The 24073-nt window shown below is 40.4% G+C and overlaps 2 protein-coding genes across 2 annotated transcripts; one reads left to right on the top strand and one right to left on the bottom strand.

Annotated features, from left to right (window-relative positions):
- Positions 1-12708: 12708 nt before the first annotated feature.
- LOC116209589 (condensin-2 complex subunit H2-like) lies at positions 12709-16934 on the top strand. The gene is made up of 10 exons (XM_031543277.1): positions 12709-13216; positions 13327-13426; positions 13648-13754; positions 13834-13976; positions 14057-14483; positions 14572-14747; positions 14824-15078; positions 15769-15870; positions 15973-16131; positions 16248-16934. The coding sequence occupies exons 1-10, from the start codon at positions 13030-13032 to the stop codon at positions 16614-16616; spliced, it is 2025 nt and encodes a 674-aa protein (XP_031399137.1). The 5' UTR covers positions 12709-13029; the 3' UTR covers positions 16617-16934.
- A 2749-nt stretch (positions 16935-19683) lies between these two features.
- LOC116208671 (RING-H2 finger protein ATL2) lies at positions 19684-21198 on the bottom strand. Its single transcript, XM_031542212.1, has one exon. The coding sequence runs from the start codon at positions 21066-21068 to the stop codon at positions 20202-20204; it is 867 nt and encodes a 288-aa protein (XP_031398072.1). The 5' UTR covers positions 21069-21198; the 3' UTR covers positions 19684-20201.
- Between the last annotated feature and the right edge of the window lie 2875 nt (positions 21199-24073).

Below are 24073 nucleotides of genomic sequence, written 5' to 3' on the forward strand. Positions count from 1 at the left end.
TTTGTTGACACGAGTAATTATTGATCGAATTATTGAACTCATTTGGCTCGAGATATTGTTTTACAAAAATATGTAGTGATCGAACTATTGAATTTACTTGATATAAAATATTAATTGAAAGTGATGCTAGTGTTTAATCTCATGTGAATATTGAACATATTATTCTATCTTCGGAATATTCATTTATTTTAAGTTATGAGTTTACAATTATTCTATCTTTGGAATATTCATTCAGAATATTGGTACGAATCTTATTATTGATGTAAAGTGAATAAATATAATTGTTTATAATAAGATTTTATACGGTGCTTGATCCGGTAGGAGTGAGTTTTGGTTACTTACTAAGCACTTCCCTCACCCTTTTATAATTTTCCCCTAGATTTGGATTCAGGAGAAAATGAGAGCTAAGGCACTAGGTGGTTCAAGGATCGTATTGCTAAGAGGATATCGTACCTTCGAGATATTTTCATTTTTGTTAGGATTATGGAGCTGTTAAGATTTCATTGCGTATCCACCCATTTGGAGATTATGTTTTTATTAGTTTTTAATATAGGACAACTTTGGATTGTTAAGTAGATATTTTTGCTAGATGGCTTCACTTGCTATGAGGTTTGTCTTGACCTTTTAGTGAGCGGCCAGTCACATTCCTGTTAGTCGAAAATGGGCTGTGTGGCAAACATACGTGGACTGAAGCTTAACCAACGGGCTCGGAGCAGGAGCCCGTGGATGAACCAATGCTTGAAAAGTTCTTAATACAGTGACGGTTCTTAAGTTGAGTAGCAGGTCACACCTCGAATTTGATGGATGAAAATTTTACGAACACAAACCTGAAGGATTGCTTAATCTTGAATGCATTTACCTGCTGTTACAGAAATTTTTTACTAAACAATTCATGCTGTAATTACCTCTTGGACTTAATAAGTTCTTAAATGGTTACTGCTTGCTTCTGGATGGAGTTTCGCTCTGTTTCTTCAGACTGCAGCTTAATTAGTTCGCTACTAGTTAAGGTCATAAATCCATTTGAATCTTCAGATTTATCGGAATCGCAAAGTAGAAAAGAAAAGACAATGTGAGCTTGATAGGACACTGATTACCAGTCTAGTAGTATGTAAATCGTTTACAAGCCCATCCCATCTTAGACTATACTATGACTCAAATTATTCCTAGCCCCATTCCTCGGTACACATATTGGAACATAGTGCTTAATTTCGAGACAACAAGCTATTCACCTATTTAAACCGACCATAGTTGATCCTGGCGATTTCCCCATGCAACTGAGCTGCCTTGAGGCCCTTGACGATATCTGTGGCCGCTGCATCTGATGCAGGAAACTGGCCCGATGGCCTGTTCCCATCTAGTTCCTAAGGCGGGTACCGGACCTGATAAGGTCCCACTGGTGGAAGCTCTTTCCCTTCGCCCATCATTATAGGAGGATTCGGCTGCTTCAGTGGGAAGAGGCGGCTGAACTGGATATTACAAGGTGGTCCTGGATGTGGACGACGACCATATTCGATGATGGCGATTCCCCCATACAACTGACCTGCCTTGACGGCATCTGTTGCCGCTGCATCTGATGGGGGAAACCGTCCCGCAGGCCTGTTCCCATATAGTTCCTGAGGCGGGTACTGGACCTGATAAGGTCCCACTGGTGGAAGCTCTTTCCCTTCGCCCATCCTTTTACGAGGTGGTCCCTGAGGTGGAGGACGAGCATAGTATCTATTGATGGCCGCGAAACCTTTTAGCCCAATTTGACGAAGGTCTTCCTTTCGGGACTGATTCTTTAATTGCTGGGTTATGTAGATCAATTGGGAAAAGCAGTGTAAGCACGCACATCCATGAGCAATACCAGGAAGTTTCTTACTCGTAATACATCTTAAATAAAATGGAATCGTGACTGATTCCCCTAAACGAATTAGTCATGTCCTATCCATGAACAGGTATTGATGATAATTACTTTTTAAACGAGCTAGTCATGACCAAGACATATGGCTAGTAGATGACTTTTTACCAGTTTCAAGATTATAGTCATTCTTATCGAATCACTTCTAATCTTTTTAATTTTAAATAGATATGTACTTGTCCAAGGATGTTTTGAGCCCGAAGCATCGTCCAAAAAGGGAAGGATCGCCAAAGAAGTGTAAAAAGAAGCATTATTTCGGTAGATGTAAAACGCATCGAATTCGAATTTCCAAGTCTTGGTCTTGGTCTTCTTGGACCGTCTTTATGGGCAGGCTTTAATGAGAGAGCTCAGTTACATGATTTGGTTCCCATGGAAAAAGAGGATTCTGCTTGCGGGGCACACTCTTTCTTCCCCACACAGTGAGGCACTTGTTGAAGAGATAAGAAGTAACTCGGTTTCTTCTGCTAATTAATATGTTAGATCAACTTGAATTGCTAATCATAATCTTCTTTTTTTTGGTGTATACCTAACTAATTCAATTCGAGCCGAGTCGGTCCATTAAAAGGTAAAACTCTCATAGCGTTGATTTTCCCTTTTCACCAAACTCCATTTCAAACTAAACTTGTTCTTGGAGTCTGAGATCTATTATTGCCCATTCAAATCAAAAAGATTAGTATGCAAATGGTGGAACGATAGATAGTTATTTATCCCAAAAATAATAATTTACAATCAATTATAGAAATATATTGAAAAGTATATATGAATGATAGTAATTGAATTTCAATAATAAGGTAAGAAAAATTTATTGAAGAGGATAACATATGTAAATTAGTATGTCATTAAATTGTAGATTTATCAATAAAATGGAAGTCTTTGGATAATAGTATTTGTCTAATAGCGACATCAGTCACAGTTGGTGGGTAATATTTTTATTTATGATATGGGAGATGGAGTTAGTTAATAAATCTTACAAAATATTTTATAAATATAATGTCCTCTAGCTATAAATTAAATTTAAAAAAATTCAAAAAACTAAAATATCAAAATATTCCAAAAATTATAAAAAAAAATATTTAACGATTCAAAAATTTGAAATTTTTTATGTTTGTTCTAAGGTTGTAGAGAATTTAAAAATATTTAGTAATTAAACACATGTTATCATAAAATATTTATTTAATTAAAAATAATTTGAATATCATAATTATTAAATAATATTATAAAAACTAAAAAATAAGGCCAGGGTAATCTGATTAATTTGGATAAGGCCAGGGTAATCTGATTCATTTACCCCCTTTTTTTTTGTCTTTTTGATGGTTACTAATGATTCACTTAGGAGTGAAAGAATAAAGTATATTGGGTGGGCAAAGCATTTCGCCAATCATAAATGAGCTGAAACAGAAAGAAACCTGAAGGGATTGATTTAATTGCCTTTGATAATTAATTTGTTGTTAATTAAGAACTAAGAATTGATATGGTTTCGTTTAACGGAATATATCACCGTAGAGATTCCGTTAAATGTATTGTCATTACAGCAGGGTCCACCGCAGGTGTCTTCTCCCTGTCTATCCACAATTGCTGTCTTGATTTTAATGGTTATGGTAATCCCATGTCCGAATTTGAAGACTCCAGTTTGAGGTCTTAGAGGGATTGAAGCAGTTCGGGGCCATTGAAGTCCTCGGACATCTGCCTTTCATGCTCTAATTAACTCATGGACGTAAGTTCTTACGGTTACTGCTTGCTTCTGGGTGGAGTTTTGCCCTGTTTCTTTAAACTGCAGCTCATTTATCTCACTACTTGTAGTTCGGGTCATTAATCCGTTTGAATATTCCGAAGAAGGATTTACCAGAATAGCGGAGTAGAAAAGAAAGGACAAGAAGAGCATGATAAGACACTGACCAGCAGTCTATTACGTTGTAAGTTGTTTTACAAGCCCATCCCATCTTAGAACTATACTATGACTCAAATTATTCTTAGCACCATTCCACGGGTACACATGTAGAAATTCAGTGCTTAATACGAGAAATAAGCTGTTCACCTATTTATATCGACCATATCGATTGACCCTGGTGATTCCACCATACAACTGAGCCGCCTTGACATTATCGATGGTCGCTGTCTCTGCCGCGGGCCTGTTTCCATATAGTTCCTGAGGCGGGTACTGGACCTGATAAGGTCCCACTGTTGGAAGCTCTCTTCCTTCGCCCATCCTTTTAGGAGGATTCTTCTGATTCGCTGGGAAGAGGGGGCTGAACTGGAAGTTAAGAGGCGGTCCTGGAAGTGGCGGAGGAGCAAAGGGCCATTCAGGGACTTGGGAGACTACAGTTCTTCGATAAAGCATATAAGGGGAGGGAACTGTCTCCAGAGGGATTTCATTTCGGTGGTAAAGAGAACGCTTCTCTTCCAGAGCTGGGCCAAAGGATCTATCGAATGCGTCGAAATCTGCTTGCCCAATTCGATAATGCCCTTCCTTCATTGCCATGGAGCACTAATCTGAGAGCTAGCAGCTCGAAACTCTGTTGGAGCAGTGGCTTAGTAGTCTAGAAGGAGTAGTTCTTGTCTGTGTTTTTCTGGGAAAAAAAGTTGAGGAGGGGCCTCAATTTATATGGCAATCATGAGAATCCCCTTTTGGGACTGATTCTTTTTCTAGGGCAGTTCAATCAAGAAAAGTAGTATAAACCCAAAATTGAATATTACAAACAATACCATGAAGTTTCTTACGCGCAACGACTTCTTAGATAACAAGGACGGTGTGACTGATTCCTCTAAGCAAGTTCGTCGTGCGAGCCCTGGATTGGTTTCGGCAATTTATTTTTCTAAATGAGTTAGGACCCTAGCCATACGGCTAATAAATGATGACTTCACCTATTTCGAGTTTGTTATAGTTAATTCCTACTTATTGAACCACTTCTGATTAACTTCCTTCTCAAAAAAATAAAGCAAGATAATGTAGCCGATTTTTTTGTGTGTTTGGTACATATCCACCTTCAAAGAAAGCTCATTTTTCATTGTTGTTATAGTTAATTCCTACTTATATACATAGATGTTTCAAATCAACACATGCAATGGAATATTTTCTACGAGATCATGGACCATTGATTCTCAATTTGCCTGCCTAATACCATGCGTATAGATTCCTTGTTCTTCTTCAGCCCCCCTTCCTAAATAATAGATATGTACTTGTCCAAGGAAGCTTCCAACCCAAAGCTTTATCTGATAATGAAAGGATCAATAAATATGAAACGCATCGGAGTCGATCTCCAAGTCTTGGTCTTGGTCTTCTTGGACTTTAAACTTTAAAAACCATCTCCTTATGGGCTAGCTTGTGAGAGACTTCAGTTACATGATCTGATATTTTGATTCTTATGGGAAAAGAGGATTTTACTCTTGGGGTATGTTCTTTCTTCCCCGGACCGTGAGGCACATGTTGAAGAGATAAGAACTAACTTGGTTTCTTCGTAAACTATTTCTGTAGCGGTTGTGCAATAGGGAAATCTGGGATTTATAAGTAAAGCTAATGCTTTTGAGTACTGGGTCCGTGCTGTTACATATAGTATCAGACCGACCCTGACCCACAAATCCCACTAATTTAGGGCCGTGACAAAATCACAGAGTGAGTAATTAAGAAAGCGAAAACTGAATTTTTTATGAAGATTTCACTTCCACAGTAAACTAGCTAGTTCATGTCATCTATTTTTGTCCATTCAAATCCGAATGAGTTGTAACCACAGAACTAATATCTTGATTACTTTTTGGGGTGAAATACAGGGCTAAAGCCTAAAAATATAATAAAATTCAATTAGACATTTTACTATGATATGATATAGATGAATGAACCTGACAGGCAAGCTGCCACGTGTCATCAATCTGCCTGAAAAACCTATTTAAGTTAACTGATAGTGCAACCTCAAGAGGATTGGCCTAATGGTAAGGAGGAGCGTAAGTATTCACCCGATCCAGAGTTTGAATCCCCTTGAGGTCACTTGCGATGGTTTGCCATGTTTACCCTTTCTGTGTGTCGCAGCAGGTGCCTATTTTGATTTTATGTTCTTTTTGGTATGTCTCTTATGCCCCCAGGTGGCCGGTTTCCACCTGAGGGGAGTGTTCAACCGTGCTCGACATGGGATGTGCACAATAGTCAACCAACAAGGTAGATTATGATCCCAAATCATTTCACTGAGTATCATTTGGTCCGCATCAATATAATACGAGAATGCGAAAATTCTTTATTGTAGGCTGGATCGTGTGAGCTTCAGTATCGGTATTATTCTGCAACTTTGCCATACAACTAGTGGCATTTTAGCTATGTAAAACTGCCTTCTTTGCTGCTGGAACTCCATACTTATGACCGTAGATCAGAACCAGTAATAGACTCTTGTGATTCCACCATACAATTGAGCAGCGCCGATCCGAAGTTATCTATAACTGCCTCCTCTGCTGCAGGAACTCGACCCACTGTCCCACACCCATACAGTTCCCGAGACAGGGTAAGGAACCTGATTCTTTTCGCCCACCCCTTTAGGAAGTTTCTGTTTTTTTCACTGGGAATGGACAGCTCAGTTGGAAGCTAGGAAGTTCTCCTGGAAGAGGATGAGGATAATGAGAAACGAGTAGGCTAAGGATTTGAGAAATTTTGGTTCTGTGGTAAAGTATATGGAGATGGAATAGTCTCCAGGAGCATTTTGTTTATGCTGTTAGCTATAATGATGTGTCTGAGTAGTTGAGACGGTACACGCGCGGCCAAACACTCTAATGGCCTCGAAACCTTCCCGCCCCATTTTTGAAAGATCTTCCTTTGATGCCATGAAATGATTTCTTGAGACCAGCCAGTTGGAGTTGGTTGTCTATGTTTTCTTAGCAAAAGATGTCCAGGGAAGCCTCAATTTATATAGCCAATCCTTAGAATCAAATTTAGGGCCAACCCATTTCCATATAGGTTAGTTTCCAGGTTAGTTGTTTTAGGAAAAGTTGTATGGACAGACAATTGAACTTTCAAAACTGTAGAAGGACTTCTCTTGCCATGCTACACATTACATTGTCCAAGAGATGGTTAAGGTTCGACTTCGTGCGGTATTCATTTTCTAGATTATTTGATCTATTGAGTGTTCTCTAGCTGATTTGGCAACAATGTCCAATCAGGCACATTCTCAAACTTTCTCTACTGCTAAAGAATGTAATAAGTTCATGTACCCAGTTGATTCTCCCAGACGGGCCGAACTGCGAACCACGTGGATTTATTCATATCAGTCGTTATGTAGATGTCCCCAAGCTAGTGGATGCACGACAGATTTTATAAATGAGATTTTGCTTGATATATTTCCCAACTTTGGCCGTTTATATATTCCACCGATATTCCCTTTTCGGGACATTACGAGGCCCAGAAGGCATTATCAACCTCCATCAAGTTGTAAGGAAATGTAAACAAAAGGCTTTCTTTCGGTTAGAGATGGGAAGGCTTAGATTCTATTCTCATGTCTTGGGGGAAAAGATGATTCTGCTAATTATTTTGGGGACGCTGTCTTTTACCCAACACCGCCAGATAGATTAAGATTGATTTGGTTTTATTTTGATAATTGATTTTTCTGTTAATTAAGAACTAACTAAGATTAGGAAGGGCAAAGCGGAAGGTTTCAATCCAATGCTGTTTGGTCGAACAAAGTACAGATTCTATTGCTATTTAATAGACCTGCTAAGATATAAAGCTACTAGCGTCTTTCTTGCGCTACACGCAGGTTTTTAATGTATTACTTTTATTAAAATCTGAATCTAAAATAATATAATAATCTCATTTATAATTGAAGTGTTTTCCTATTTCTTGCATATGCGAATTCAAGTAATTAACTTTTGGAAATTAAATACTATTTTGCAATAGTTAAAAATATCAGAAAATAAATGAACATAAAATATAACTAGACAATAATTTCAAAGTTTCTGCTGTTGTGTTAGAAACAACAGAAGGAAATATATTAAGTGAACAACGTGGTGAGTCCTTTTTTTTTTTCCCTTGGCGAGGAAGTAGTGATTAAGTATATGTTGTGAATTGTTCTTAAGTTCAGGTAATTACTACATACAGGGAGACATTTTCAAAGTTTCTCCACCAGAGAGTGTAATAAGTTCATGTAGCCGTTTGATTCTGCCAGGCGGGGTGACCCACCTGTGTTTGTTCATATTGATCGATATTAGAGGTAGATGTCCCGAGTGGATGCGCAATTTGATGTTATAAATGAGATTTTAGTTGATTTTTTCCACAACTTTTGCCATTACAAATTCCACACGAGGATTCCATGTTCGATGCTTTATTAGAAATCCAAATTAAGGCGTATTATTGACATCTATCAAGTTTAAGGAAATATAAACAAAAGACTTTCTTTTGGTAGGTGTAAATGGCTTTAGATTCTATTCTCAGATCATTAGGGAAAAGATGATTCTGCTAATTATTATGAAGCATTTTGAGCTGCATATCATATGCATCAGATAGATTAGGATTGATTTGGTTTCATTTGATAATTAATTCATTGTTGATTAAGAACTAAGAATTGATATGGTTTTGTTTAACGGAATGTCTCACTGTAGGAATGCCGTTATGCATGCTGCCTTTACGGCAGGCTCCACCCCAGGTTTCCTCTCCTTGTCCATCCCAAAATAGCTGTCTCGATTTCATCAGTGTTTGGTGATCCCATGCCCAAGTTTGAACACTATCTAGTTTGAGGTCTCAGAGGAATTGAGGCGTTTTATAAACACGAAGCTAGGGTTGCTTAATTTAGTGTGCTCATTACCTACTGTTATGGAAATATTTTGCCTAAACAATTCGTGCTCTAAGAACTCATGGACTTGAATAGTTGCTGCTTGCTTCTGGGTGGAGCTTTGCTCTGTTTCTTTAGACGGCAGCTCATTTAGTTCACTACTTCTAGTTCAGGTCATAAATCCGTTTGAATCTTCCAAAAAAGCATTTATCGGAATCACAAAGTTGAAAAGAAAAGACAAGAAGAGCTTGATAAGACACTGATTAGCAGTGTACCAGGTTGTAAATTGTTTACAATCCCATCCCATCTTAGAACTATATTTGACTAAAATTATAGCACCATTCCATGGGTACACATAATGGAATATAGTGCTTAATTTCGAGACAACAAGCTATTCACCTGCTTAAACCGACCATAGTCGATCCTGGTGATTCCACCATACAACTGAGCTGCCTTGATGTTATCTATGGCCGCTGCCTCCGCTGCAGGAGCACGTCCCGCAGGCCAGTTCCCATATAGTTCCTGAGGCGGGTACTGGAGCTGATAAGGTCCCAGTGGTGGAAGCTCTCTCCTTTCGGCCACCCTTTTAGGTGGATTCTGCTGCTTCACTGGGGAGAGGCGGCTGTACTGGAAGTTACGAGGTGGTCTTGGAGGTGGAGGAGGACCAAAGAATCTATCTATGGCCTCGAAACCTGCTTGCCCAATTTGATAAAGCTCTTCCTTTGTTGCCATGGAGCACTATCCCGGGAGCTAGTGGCTGGAAACTCTGTTGTAGCAGTGGCTTACTAGAATAGGAGCAATTATTGTCTGTGGTTTCCTGGCAAAAAATGTTGAGGAGGAGCCTCAATTTTATATGGCAATCATGTGAGAATCCCCTTTTGGCAATGAAACTTTTTATAGGGCAGTTCAGTCAAGAAAAGTAGTATAAACACAAAATTGAATATTACAAACAATACCGTGAAGTTTCTTACTCACAACGACTTCTTAGATAACATGGACGGTGTGACTGATTCTTCTAAGCAAGTTAGTCATGTTCGAGCCCTGGAATGGTTTCTGACAATTTATTTTATTAAACAAGTTAATCATACGACTAGATGATGACTTCACCTGTTTCGAGTTTACGATCATTAATTCCTACAGAAGAACCACTCCTAACTTCCTTCCCCAAAAAATCAGGCAATATCATTAGCCATTTTTTTGTGTGTTTGGTACATATCCACCTTCAAAAAAAGCTCATTTTCATTGTCATTATATAAATAGATGTTTCAGATTGACAGATGCAATGGAATATTTTCTACTAGATCATGGACCGTCGATTCTCAATTTGCTCACCTAATAGACCACACGTACATACAGATTCCTTGTTCTTCAATCCCCCTTCCTAAGTAATAGATATGTACTTCTCCAAGGAAATTTCCAGCCCAGAACATTGTCTGATAAAGGAAGGATCGATAAATATGAAATGCATCGGAGTCGAATGGTCTCCAAGTCTTGGTCTTGGTCTTCTTGAACTTTAAAGACGATCTACTTATAGGCAGGATTGTAAGAGATGCAGTTACATGATTTCATACTTTTTATTCTTATGAAAAAAGAGGATTCTACTTGTGGGGCATATTCATTTCCCCCAGACCGTGAGGCACATGTTGAAGAGATAAGAACTAACTTGGTTTCTTCTGCTAATCTGTTTATTAGATCTACTTGATCGCCTGCTAATCTGTCATGCCCCATAATCCCATATCGGTTTGGCAAAGAGGAGATCTACGATTTATATAAAAAGGCCAATAATCTCATTAGCAGCTAATACTCTTGATTGTCGGGTGTGCATATGATATCAGGCAGACCTTGACCCACAAATCCCACTGATTCAGGGGCGTGACCTAATCACAGAGTGACTACAAAACCAAAACTGAATGTTTGTTGAATTTCACTTCCATAATAAACTAGTTCATTTCTATCTATTTTCACCCATTCAAATCCAAATAAGTTGTAACTGAAAAATTAATATGTTCGTTATTTTTTGGGCTGAAATATGGGGTTGAAACCTGAAAATATTATAAAATTTGATCGTTCGTTTTTGGACGATTTAATATAGATGAACGAAGCTGACAGACAAGCTGCTGTGTTCGCCAATCTGCCTGGAACACCTATTAAGTTAATTAATATGCCTATTTTAATTTCGTATTACTTTCGGTATATATGCTTATGCGCGCCCCCCCCCCCCCCCCCCCCCCCCCCCCCCCCCCCCCCGGTTCCACCTGGGGGAGAGTATTGAGCCATGCTCGAAATGGAAAAGCAACCAACAAGTTAGATTATCATCCCGAATCATTTCATGAGTATCATTTGGTCTAGATCATTGTGATACGACAATGCAAAAATTCATTGTATGCTGGCTCTGCAATGGAGGGAGTATGTGTGGTTTCAAAAACACATGCGTTTATTCATATTGACCGTTATCTAGATGTCCCTAGCTAGTGGATGCACAGCAGATATTATGAATGAGATCTTGCTTGATATATTTCCTGACTTTGGCAGATTTTATATTCCACTGATATGCCCTGTTCGGGACATTATGAGGCCCGGAAGGCATTATCGATATCCATTAAGTTGTTATGAAATGTAAAGAAAAGGCGTACTGGTTTCTTTCTTTCGGTAGATGGGAACGGCTTAGATTCTATTCTAGCGTCTTGGAGGAAAATATGATTCTGCTAATTATTATGGGACACTGTCTTTTCCCCAACACCGCCAGATAGCTTAGGGTTAATTTGCTCTGCTTTGATATAATTAATTTGTTGTTAATTAAGAATTAACTATGATAAGGATGGGCAGAACGGAAGGTTTTAATCCAATAAGCATTTTGGTCGAATATAGTATGTATAGATTCCATTGCTCATATATAGACCCGCTGAGATATAAAAAGCTATTTTGTATTGGATTTATACGAGGCTTTTGTGGACTTTCCTTTCCATATCCAAAAGAGTCGTGTACTCACAAGTCATATCTAATCGAGTTGAACTTATTAACTAGTATTCACGATCCGAAGGAAGGAATGACTGAATAAGTTAGTAGAAGCCGATAAATCATTTTATTGCGATTACGAGAAAGAAGCATGTTCTTGAAGTTAAGAGGTGTTCATAGATCAGTTCGGTGAATTAATGTAATCTTAAGAAGCACTTACCCTCCCTTTGAATCAAGGGAAACAATTGTATCCAAACAAACCTGTTTGGTAAACCAAAATTTCTTAACTCTACTCCACTTAACTCCATTTATCTTCAATTCAAAAATACAATTATTACTTTTCTTTTTTTTTTCAATTTTTTTAACTATTCAATTCAATTTTTAATACTAAATTCTCTCAACTATTCATTATTTTTTTGGGTAAATTACATTGGTGGTCCAAAAAGTTTTACAAATATTTCAATATGGTACAAAAAGTTTTTTTTGCTACTTGGTGGTACAAAATGTTTCAAAATTGTTACAGTATAGTACAAACCGTCATCTCGCTATTGAAGCCGTCAAACCGATGCTGATAGTGTAAAATCGATTTTTGTGAGACGTTACATGATGGTACAAAATGTTTTGAAGTTGTAACTTAATAGTTCAAAATGTTTTACGTAAGTTACATGATGGTGTAAAATTTACAGTCTTGTAAAAGACGGCCTGACGGCGTCAATGATGAGATGACGATTTGTACTATGCTGAAACAATTTTGAAACATTTTGTACCATCAAGTAGCAAAAAAAACTTTTTGTATCATATTGAAACATTTGTAAAACTTTTTGAACCACCAGTATAATTTACCCTATTTTTTTCACAATTCAACAATACAGACATTACTTTCTCTCAACTATTCATTACTTTTTCACATTTTTTTCATAATTCAACAACACAATCATTATAAATAAATTAAAACCAAAATTCAACTCTATTCAACTTTAAAACCAAACACAATGGTCCGTCTCGAATCAGTGTTGACACAATAAAAAGACGACGATACTACAATAGGAAACTTGCAGCCCAAAACAATTTGGGCGTGCGATCACATCAGAGAGCCCATAAAGCCGCAAGCGGGAAACTTCGCTGACTTCTTCGAGACATTTTTGAATTTCTCTTCTCCCTCTCTCTCTCTCTCTTTCTCTCTCTCTCTGCCTGCGAAATCCCCAAATCCCAAACTTCAGCAGACAGAGGCTTCAAGCTCTTCCAACCTCGACTTTGTCGGAGTCTCTCCCATTTACCGGGAAATTCCTCGCACCCTCAAACCCCAAGGTTCCTGATTGCCTCGTTGACCCCAAGAATTGGAGCTCTTTAGGGTTTTCCCCTTTCCCAAATTGACCCCTTTTGGAACCGTTGTCATGACGCCTCAGCTCCCGTATCCTCAGTCCCAGCAGCAGCATGACTAACTTCGGGGACGAGCCGAGCAGCAGCAGCGGGTTCCACTCGGTGCACGCCGAGCGGGACCCTGAATCCAACTGGGCGGTCGATCTTGACAGGCTTCTCGAAGAGTATTTGGTGAAAGTCTGCTCCGGGGAGATCCCGAGCGAGGACGATGACCACCGGATTCGTGTGAACTTTGCCGAAGGTTTGGGGTTCGATAATTTCTTGAAATTTCTGCTCTTTTAGAGCGTATTCATCTGTCTGACGGATTCTAATGGGATTTTCTTCTTGCGTTTCTTGTCGGGGGTGCTTTAGCTGCTTTGCTGCTTCAGGGTTCGGTTCAGGTCTACAGCCGGAAGGTGGAGTATCTTTATTCGCTGGTTCTGCACGCGTTGGAGTTCATTTCTCAGCAGCGGTGTGTCCTTTTCTGTTCAAAAGTTTGCTCTTTATTTGACATTGTTTATAATATTCTTCACTAGATTGATGAATCAGCTCGATGGGTATTACGGTAAAATTTGTTCTTTTTATGGTGGCATATTTTATTGAGATGCTTGAGCAACCCTGGAATAGTTGGATTTTTTCGCTGAGAGAGTGTGTTGCTTATAACTGTTGTCCATTTAATGTCTTATTAAACAGGCAGCAGGACCAGGTAGAGGGTGCGTCAATCCAGCCCGAAGAGGCTGGGCCCAGTGGGACTCGGAATGAAGATGATGATCCCTTCTGGTTGTCTGATGATATACCAGGTGGATAGACTTTCATGTGCATTGCTTCAGCTTATGTGAAATAACATTTATTAATTTGCTAAACTCGTACCTGCTGCAGTGGATGCAAAAAACAGCTTGGACAGTTCAACTGATAAGGATATTCCATCAAATCACCTTGTGAGGCCGCCTGCAAATCTAGTTGTACTTGAAGGCGATCGCCTAGATGCTTCTGGCGATTCTGGGGAATTAGAGTCTTACTTGGTAAACCGGTGCATTTTTGGTGAAAAGTTGGTTTTAGGAGCTGAGTCTTCTAACTGTATGACGTGCAAATCTTTGTGCAGTTGGCCACCCACGATCTGTTTGAGGATTTTATTCTGTTGGACTCGGGTGATGCAGTGGCAGTGAATGACTTCTTGAAAGATGGCAAGGTACAAAATGGAGGGCAGCGAGCCAGCTCAGCTCGGAAGACCTTTCAATCTCCAAGAAGTCGGTCAGGAGCTGCTGGTTCGAGGTCATCAGCAGGAAAGAGCCACGGAGTTGACATGAACAAATCCCCTGATGCTGGCTTTAATACTCAAGTGAATAATTTCGATGCAGCACCTGATCCTCCTGCTTTTGATGATTTTGCTAATGGAGAGTTTAGTTTCAATATGGACAATGGGTATGCTGAACCTAGGGATGATTCAGATGACGATGACAATCACGATCCATGGAAGCCTTTGAATCCCCATGAATCTGGGAATCTGAAGGTGAAACCCTACAAGAAAGGTAACCAAAATACCACTTTCTTTCATCAAATTCATCTGCTCTCTTTTGCAACTTTCCTGACATATTCATCCTTTCTGTTTCGGAGCAGTGAAAGGTATTAGGAAGCCTATGACTAGATCCCCGAGAACAGTCTCCATAATGACACAATTTCCTCTTGCGAGAACCGATGGTCCTATCAGTCCAGAATTTAATGATATGTGGGAGAAAATACGTGCTGCACGTCAAAAGCAGCATGAGACGGGTTCGCTGCCGCTATATGAAAAGGTATGTCCTCTCCTGTGATAGTGTGCTAATTTGACCCATGTTTTATTCTTTTGTCTGAAATGAATTCTTATTTCAGCTTCGACAATCACTTATCAATGGAGGATGTGAAGTTCCTTTTGGTAGTTCTGATGATGCTGATGAAGACCATGGGGATGATGGTGGCTTTGCTGATTTTGGGGGACCGGATACAAACATGCCAGAAGGCACTTATATGGATGAGGATTCTCCCTTTGACAATGACGATGCTGCGCCCTTGGACAATGATGGTGCTGGTGGAAATGAAGATCCGCTGTCTAAAACTAGTTTGGAAGACCTTTGTCGCTCTCACCTAGTAAGCATACATTCCTTTGAGACTGCAGTTTACTGTTGTTACTAATTCAGATCAGTAAAAAAAATATGGTCAAGCTTGTCATCTCCTGCTCTCATGTTGGTTATAAGTGAACGTGAGCACATGCCAATGATTCTCATGTATTCTATATTTTGCAACCGTCACTTCACCTGGTTGTCTTCACTAAGTTTCCTTAGAAGTCCAAGTAGAAGTTGATATCTCAAATTAAATCTCCATTCCTTCCATATATTTGGGATAACGGTGTTAGATGTCGGTTATGCTTAGCTATGGAAATTGTATTTGTATATTAGTTATGCAAGTAGTATTGGTTCATTATTTGGTAAATTCTTTTTCAGTTTTGTCGTTCTTTTGGTATTGATATGAATTTTGCTGATTTTTTGTTGTTCTTTGTATTAGTTATAGGACATAACTCATGTTAGATTAAATACTGGCAAGCTTAATGTCTGATTTCTTGCCATCATGGAACTTATATTTTTCTATGCGCATCTCATTTATAATGCCTCGTTCCTGTCTGCCTGTACCATCTCGAAATTTACTGAAACAATAGTTGCAGATATAGCAGGAAACATGTAAAAGAAGCAGAAATAGTAGGCTTTGTCAATATTTTGCTTTCAATTTTCCTACTCCTTGTTTACTTATTATTCACAAAGTATTCGTTGCGACCTGTTTTAGGATGCTCTTCTCGCTAGCATAGCTGAGACAGAGAAACAGACTGAATTGGCTGCACGTGTCTCTACATGGAAACAAAAAATTGAGCAGAACTTGGAAGAGCAAGTAAGAATTCTTTACTCTTCAGGTTTATCATGGTCAGTCCTTTCTAAACCTCTTATTAACCTGCCAATCTGAATCAACGCGACTTTGTGCCCCTTCTGATAGGATTCTCACCCGCCATTTGACATCCATGAATATGGTGAAAGAATCATCTCGAAACTTTCCCCTGAAGCAGACCAAGGAGATGCCATGTCCTTCGCCGATATTGTCCGAGGACAAGAGAAGCATGATGTAGCTCGATCCTTTTCTGCGCTTCTCCAATTGGTAACTCCATCTTGTCATGATATACTGTTGCTCTATTTATTCTACTTAATTGTTCTACCGGATTTTTCTGGTGCGTGGATAAGAAAGGAAGCCTGTGATCTGATGTCTTCTTTCAGGTGAATAATGGAGATGTTGATTTGGACAAAGGCAAAACTGGAGCTTCTTCAGTGTGTTTTACTGCTGTAAATCCTTTCTATGTCCGCCTCTGCAGTAATACGAGGCCAGGGGAAGCACAGGTCCAGTCTGGAAAGAAGAGAGTGACATCACCGATTCGGAGAGTTCACAAGAAAGCCCAAATTAATGGGCCCATTGAAGAGGAACCTGCAGCTAGTCTTCGCTCGAAATGCAGACCGAGAGAGTTACCATCACAACCAAAGTTCACTCTTAAGGTCGGAAAGGGAGGAGGCGTCCGGTGCACTCCTGAAGGCAAGAAGAGACGAAAGTCACGGTTCGTGGAGCCAGTCAATTTGCACTCTGCTAGCTGATGATACAACTGATTCTCAGAATCAGAACCGATTAGGACAGGAAAATTCTTTTCCCATTTGTAGTTCGAGATCTCTAACGGGGCGGGAGTTGCGATATGTATTCCTTGTTTATTTGTTAGCTTTGGTAGGTCATATGTGGGAATGTAGCATTATTTGTAGTCGTCAGCCTAGAACTGCTGTAGATCCCTACTGTGATGTGTAAAGTGCAAGAATTTGTAAAGTTTCCACTTCTTAACTGCTTCCAGCACTGTAATAATATATGTATTCTACACTTAGAATACGTGACTTAAAGCCTTTTAAGGAGACAATGTTAACATCCACCTGAGGGTCCGATACGAGAAGTTCCCTTCACGGCTAAACCGGCCTTGCCGTTTATGAACCATGGTTCGTCGTATACTTCCTTCATAATAATTGTCGGTACACGATTTTCGGATGTTTGTTGTCGGTTGTTTAATTTGCACGGTAGGTAATGTAACTGATCTTGATGTCTCTTAACACGAATCAGAGGGTGTGCTGCCTAATAAAGAAATGAAAATTAAACCACGAGTGAGATGTCGACAAGATGACCTAATAACAACGCGGCCATAACATATTGTTGTTGATGAAATAAAAAATTTCAAAGGGATTTAGTTTAAATAGTTTGACGTCTTTTTTTTTCAAATATGATCTTAATTTTTAGTATGTAAATAAAAAAAATCACGGTTAAGAGAGCTCTATCTAATTAACTATCACGACTCGAATCTGAATTAGTCATAACTCATTATTATATATATAAAAAATTAGGAAAAAAATCTGGTGGACTTGGCTCTGGCGGCTGTTTAAGTCAAATGAGGAAGCATATGGAATGAGAGTGGATGCTGACTGGGGAGATAAAGAATAAAAAAAGGGCCTAAAAATTTAAAAGAAAAAGAAAGAAACCGTGTGGAGGAACAGTTTTTGTTTCGTGCAATCATACGTTTGCACTCTTACTAGCAGATCTGAACACGAAGGACCCAACACCGAAGATGAATCGTCGGAAAATCCGTTTAAATTCTCGATCATCCTTTTAATTTCTTATGAAATCTTTTCGTGTATGATGTTCTTGATCCTTTCGATTACATGGCGAGCTCATAGAAACATGCTTGGTTGAGACACTTCATCTTCGATATCGAGACGGTAGTATTCGAGTCGAGTCTCTAATGTTTTGTTGCTCTGATACGGTACTAGATAGGATAACATGGCAATTTACCCATATTAATCCCCAGCTCCCTCCTAATGTCTTCATCAAGATGAGTTGTCAATGGCTCCAATTTTCAAATCGATGACTAGATTCCCTTTTTCTAGCTCAATCTTTAAGTCCGATCAATCGATGTCTCAAAGAATCGTCCGACGGAATGTTACTAAACAAAATATCTGACTATTTGGTCGATATTAAAAAATAAAGATTAGTGCCTATCATACGATACTGAGGATCAACAACGGTTCGGAGATAAACCGACTTCTATGCCGTGTGCTGACAATACCAAATTGTCCACTCGCATCATTAACCTAAATCTTAATTTTCCATTTGTTTCATATCAATAATTTTGTAATTGTTCATAGCAGGGGCAGAGCCAAGATTTTCATTCGGAGGGACAAATTCATACTTTTGAGACAATTTAAAAAATTCAAAGTTCAGGGGTACAAATTCATACTTTTGAAACAATTTAAAAAATTCAAAGTTCAGGAGATGGAGAGACAAAATACTAATTTTACATAATAAAAAAAATCATACTTTTGAAGGTAAAATTTAAAAAATTCAAAAGTCATGGGGGCAATTGCCCTCCGACAATACATTGGCTCCGTCCCTGGTTAAGACACTTTGAACCTAATTCCGTGATGGTCCGGTTTAGAAGAGGGGCGTGAGCAAGGGATAAATCTGGAATTTTCAAGAAATAACGTACGGGTGACATAATTATTTAACATGGGACAGTTGAAAGGACAGTCGTTCAAACCCTCCGGCAGGTTAATACCAAAACCTTAACCTGATCCAATTCATTACCTATCACGGTTCAGTTGGTTAGTCAATGCACGGCTCAATTTTTCACCAAAAATATATAGATACTCATCCTTTTATGAAATAATTATAAATTACTTAACGAGTAATAAAAGATTCAGATTCCAACTCCATCTATCATATGTGATAATATTATCTTCGTAACCCGATCTCGAAAGTTGCTCATCTTAATCATGCCTTCATATTACGTGTTTGCCCGATTGCTATGGTTTTTCGGGGTCCACATTGCAGATGGAATAGATTAGCATTCGCAGTTCACGCTAATCATTGGTAGTTCGTGGTTAATGGCTTATAAAATAAAGTGTTTATTCTCATTATTCAGGCAATAATGAATTATCAGAATAATAAAATTCAGAAATCGAAAGCGCGAGAGAACGTGCGGCACATGAATTATGTGCCTCCCCAGTGCCTTTTGCTTCTGCAAATACATTACATATTTGTCATAGAATCACATGCAGATATTTATGTTATGTTTAGTTTCAAAATAAAATTTTAAAATTAAGTTTTAATTTTAAAAAAGAATGATATAAATGGGATTCACCCTTTGATTTTGTATGAATTATTTTATTTTGTTGTGAAAAAAAGAATATAAATGAAATCTACTCTTTGACTTTGTATAAGTTATTTTGTTTTATTATTGGTAAAATTAAATTAAAATTGTGATTTTAAAATTATATTTGCAAACCAAACAAGCCATTATAATTCCACCAAATATATAATAACACAATTACTCACTCCGCGACACTCGACCCTTCATTTCGTTTGATACAATAAACTTATGCAAATCATCAAGTTAGAGCATTCTCCTGCTCACGGGCATCAAACTACCAAGCGATTGTAGAGGACATTCAGACTAAATAATTTCATATAACAGCAAATTAACTACCCGTTTGATTTCAAAATAAGATTTTAAAATCTTACTTTAACTTAATTTTATCCACAACAAAACAAAATAACCCATACAAAGTCAAAAATGAACCCCATTTATACTACTCTTTTTTAAAATCAAAATCAAATAACTCATATAAAATCAAAAAGTGAACTTCATACATAATCATTTATATCACTTTTTTTCAAAATTAAAATTTAATTTTAAAATATTACTTGCAAATTAAACACGCTGTAAATCTGTAGGCTGCTAGTAAGGTTTAAAAAAAATCCTCAAAATATCCCCTCCTTTCAATTAAAGGACGGAATGAACATACAAACGTAGAAATTACCATAACAAAAAAATAAAATAAAATAAATACTTTTCAACTTCTGATTTATTATACACAGGTCAAATATTTCTCGGTCATCGAGGGCTGCCACGGATCTACACACACTATGATTTGCCACGTGTCGGCCAACTTGTCAAGCATTAACCTCGATAACCGGGCCCCATTGCTGACACCCCTTCCGGAATGTCTCCTCTTCTTCGGTGTGAATGGATTTTCTGCGAACTCGAGACCTCAACACGTCGGTTGATATCTCCTCTTCTTTACAGGACATTTTCAACGAGTTAACTGCCACGTGGACAGGCGCGGGCTCAGTGAGTCGGGGACCCGAGTTTAGCCCTGCTGCTGATGAGTCTCCTCCCTCCCTCGCTCGAGATCCAGGTCGGCCGCCGCGCAGCTCGCCGCCGACGGCGAGACGCTTCCCCTCCGGTCTCTGCTGAGGATCCTCCTGAACGACAGCATACGGCTCATCGGAGATCTGTACTGACTCGCCGACGAATCGCAGCTTGATTCGTCGTCGAATTCTGTCCTCCTCGGCACCTCTATTGACACGCCGACGAGCTCCTGCGGCTTCCTCCGGGAGCTGGAGGGACCGGGCCGAGCTGTCACGGATTCATCGCACTGGCACTCAGCGCAGAGGCCGGAGCACGGATCGGGATCGGGCACGGACACGGATACGGACGCTGCCGGTTCGGACTTGGCTTCGGGCGACTCAACCGGCTCGACGGGCGATCTGCAGAGGGGGCACGTGGAGTGGGACTGGAACCACATGTCAATGCAGTCGATGTGGAAGCTGTGGCCGCACTTCGGGAGGAGGCGGGCCTTCTCGCCCTTCTCGAACTCGGACAGGCAGACGGCGCACTCGAGCGGCTCACGGCGGCCGTCGGCGGCCGAGTAGTTGAAGACGGGGAGGGCCCTGAGGACGGTGGAGTCGAGGCCCCGGGACGCGGCGGGGACGGGCTCGACGTAGAAGACGAGGTGGGTGCGTCGGTTGTGGCGGTTGCGGCGGAGGAACTGGCGGCGGCGGCGGGAGCGGAGGAGGTACCAGCGGGCGTAGAGGTGGAGGAAGACCATGAGGAGCACGACGAAGAAGAGGATGATGATGGCGCTGAGCATGATCCGCCCGCCTAGGGCGTAGTCCCTCGGGCCCGAGTAGCTCACGCGGGGGAGTTCATTGTCGGGGTCTCCGAAATCGCTCATTTCTTCTTCTTCTTCTGCTGCTGCTGCTGCGAGCTGATTAGGGTTAAAGGAGCCGAAAATTATATGGGAGAGGGAGCGCGTTTTAGAGAGAGAAAAAGTTAGAGAGAGAGATTGGGAAAGTTCGTGAAGGTTTCCGGGGAGGGGTGGAGGGGAAACTATTATGGGCTATGGCTAAAGGCTATTGTGTCATCATCAGACTTTGGAGTCTGAACGCAGACGCCATGGTTGACGCGGGATTTCTTCTTTCCTGTAATTACCGAACTGCCCTCCGTTTCAGCTGCCGTAACTAACTAAACTGAACCTACGCAAATTGCACTTCTCGGCTTGTAGTTTGTTGTCGCTGCAATGGAAGACTCGTATGCTTTTTTTTTCCACTGTCTCGTGATGGATGGGAGACCACGCGGTGTTGCTTGACCGGCATGTACATGAATGCGACCGCATGAAGTTTTGATTTATCGTGTCAAAATATTTTTATTCTTGACCTGTCACGACCTGTATGATAAAACATCCCTTAAAATTTGTGTATTTACTCTTCATCTTTCTGCTTCTTCGCTTCAAGGTCCCCGTTCAAGGAGGGTTATTTGTTCGACTACGTGCGCAACCAGGCATCGCCTTATCAATCCTTTACCCGTCCGCTGGAGATAAAGGACTGAACGTTGGCTGGCCGACAAACAGCACCCAAGAGTCCTAATTTGCGACGATAAAGACGATTTTCCTTTGAACGTTGTTTCTCTGGTTGCATCACAGCAACCTCGTAAAGCAATTTCACCATATTATTTCCAGTCAGATTATCTCAATGTCATGTAAAATACTAGTGGGCTCTTTCCATTCGCTCATGGACTATACATTGGGCCGTATTGGACTTTGAGAGGAGATTGAATTTTCTCGTGATTTAAGAATTGGGAGGCTGACAATCAAACTGGGCCATTTTACGGGCCTCCTAATTTGATGGGCCTTACGGTCCACATCATCCTTTCCATAATTACTAGGGCCTATTTTCAATATTAGACCGGACCAGTGCAGGAGATTTGTCACCGGAGACGACTGCCTTTGGTCATATTAACGCATGTTGGTGTATTATACAACAAAGATTTGACTCCCAGTTCAGAAGAATCTCGCTCGAGGTTGATCGTAATCGACCCCTAAGATTGCATTCCGATTTTCGATTGATTAATCGGTCAGGCTGTGCAGCTCCATATTGTCTCACTCTTGGTAGCAATGTGGAGCGACACATCTGTTTAAAGAGACGAGTTAACTAACAATCTAATCTAACAGATGGAACGATAACAAACGTTAATCAAAGCATTGTTTAGAGACTCCTATCTTTGCGTAAGCAACGAGAATGAACCAAGAGGACTGCTATTTTTCTAAAAGCGTATTCTTTGAGGAAACCGTCAAGATTCTCTGCGAGCCGTTGGATTAACTTTTTATGGTGAGACGAGATGGAATCTAACTTTGAGATTTTATGAAATAGAAGGGAAACTAACCGATTGGAGTGGAGATGAATTAATAATATCCAATGGGGGGGGGGGGAGAGAATTGAATGCAGCACGCAGCTGCACGTGAGGTCGGGGCCAGCGCTCGTGACACAAAGGATTCAAGCAATGGACACAAAAAGGTCAGATCTCCGTTAATTCCCTTCCATGACGCCCGTGAATTCGATGGTATCATTAACACAACCAGCCTCCGTATGGTCTCACATGGCGCCTGTGCTTGTCGCTCAGGCTGCACGCTATGGGTGTTGATATATAGCTACTGATTTGCGAGAAATGCTGCGAAAATTAACTCCCACGATCGACATAGAACTCTCATTCGAGACCAAGAACTTGCGAGTTCGATTAGCTAGACGACTTTTATGCCCTGTTATTTCTCATATATCCCGCCGTTTGAATACACTAGCTAGAGGAAGTTCAGGTTTGACAATAATGGGAAAATTGTCGTAAGAGGGAAATCGCATTTTTATCTGCTGGACGAGCCCCAGCAACTTGCGAGGGTCATCAATTAATTAATAGACTTTATGAAATATACTAATCGAGTCAGACCAATGGGGGGGTAGGAATGAATTGGAAGTACTGTGTCGCCAATAGTTTACCTCCGACGAGGCAAAGACCGTCGGTAGTTCAATGGACACCTCTTCTTTGACTGATTCCTCCTCCTGTTTTTTTCTGCAGTATAGTAAATGAAAATCATACTTGGACCCGCGACGGGTGACAGTGATAGCTGAAATACATATCAGTTAAGATTACGAATCAGTTGATGCAGCCTCCTCGATGAGTCCTATCAGTCACCGAACACTGGGGGAAGAAGCTGAAGCTTATTTAGATTGGTAAGTGCTACTGGATCATATACTACTGAAGTCATGGTTACCGTCCCAAATTCATCAGTATGGTTCCTGTTAATTACATGATAAATTCTTGACAGGTTGTTTGGGGGGGGGGGGGGGGGGGGGGGGGGGGGGGGGGGGGGGGGGGGGGTGTTGTTTTGTTAGGAAAAAATCCACAGGGCTTACTTGAGACTCGGGCCCATCCGCAACCCAAAAGCTTAAGCCAATGGGTTGCTAGACCATTATCTCTTATAAACCTATGGATTTCCTCTCAATTTTTCCATGTGGGATTACTTCCATCACCCGCCCTCATCATTCTCCATATAGGAGAGAAACCGGCCCAACAATTCCCCCCCATTCTCGACTATATGGAGGACTTCGAGCCGGCCTTTTTACTTCCGGACTCGGATACCAATTGTTAGGTCACGGCCCAACAATTCCCCCCCATTCTGGACTATATGGAGGACTTCGAGCCGGGCTTTTTACTTCCGAACTCGGATACCAATTGTTAGGCCATTCACTAGCCACGAGTTCCACACTCGGGCCTTGGCGCGGTGTGGGTTTCCACGCATAGCGTGTGCACTTCTCCAGGATCGTTACCTTGGGCTCTGATACCAGAGTTAGGAAAAAATCCACAGGGCTTACTTGAGACTCGGGCCCATCCGCAACCCAAAAGCTTAAG

Source organism: Punica granatum, chromosome 5, assembly GCF_007655135.1.
Source record: "Punica granatum isolate Tunisia-2019 chromosome 5, ASM765513v2, whole genome shotgun sequence".
In the NCBI taxonomy this organism is placed as follows: Eukaryota; Viridiplantae; Streptophyta; class Magnoliopsida; order Myrtales; family Lythraceae; genus Punica; species Punica granatum.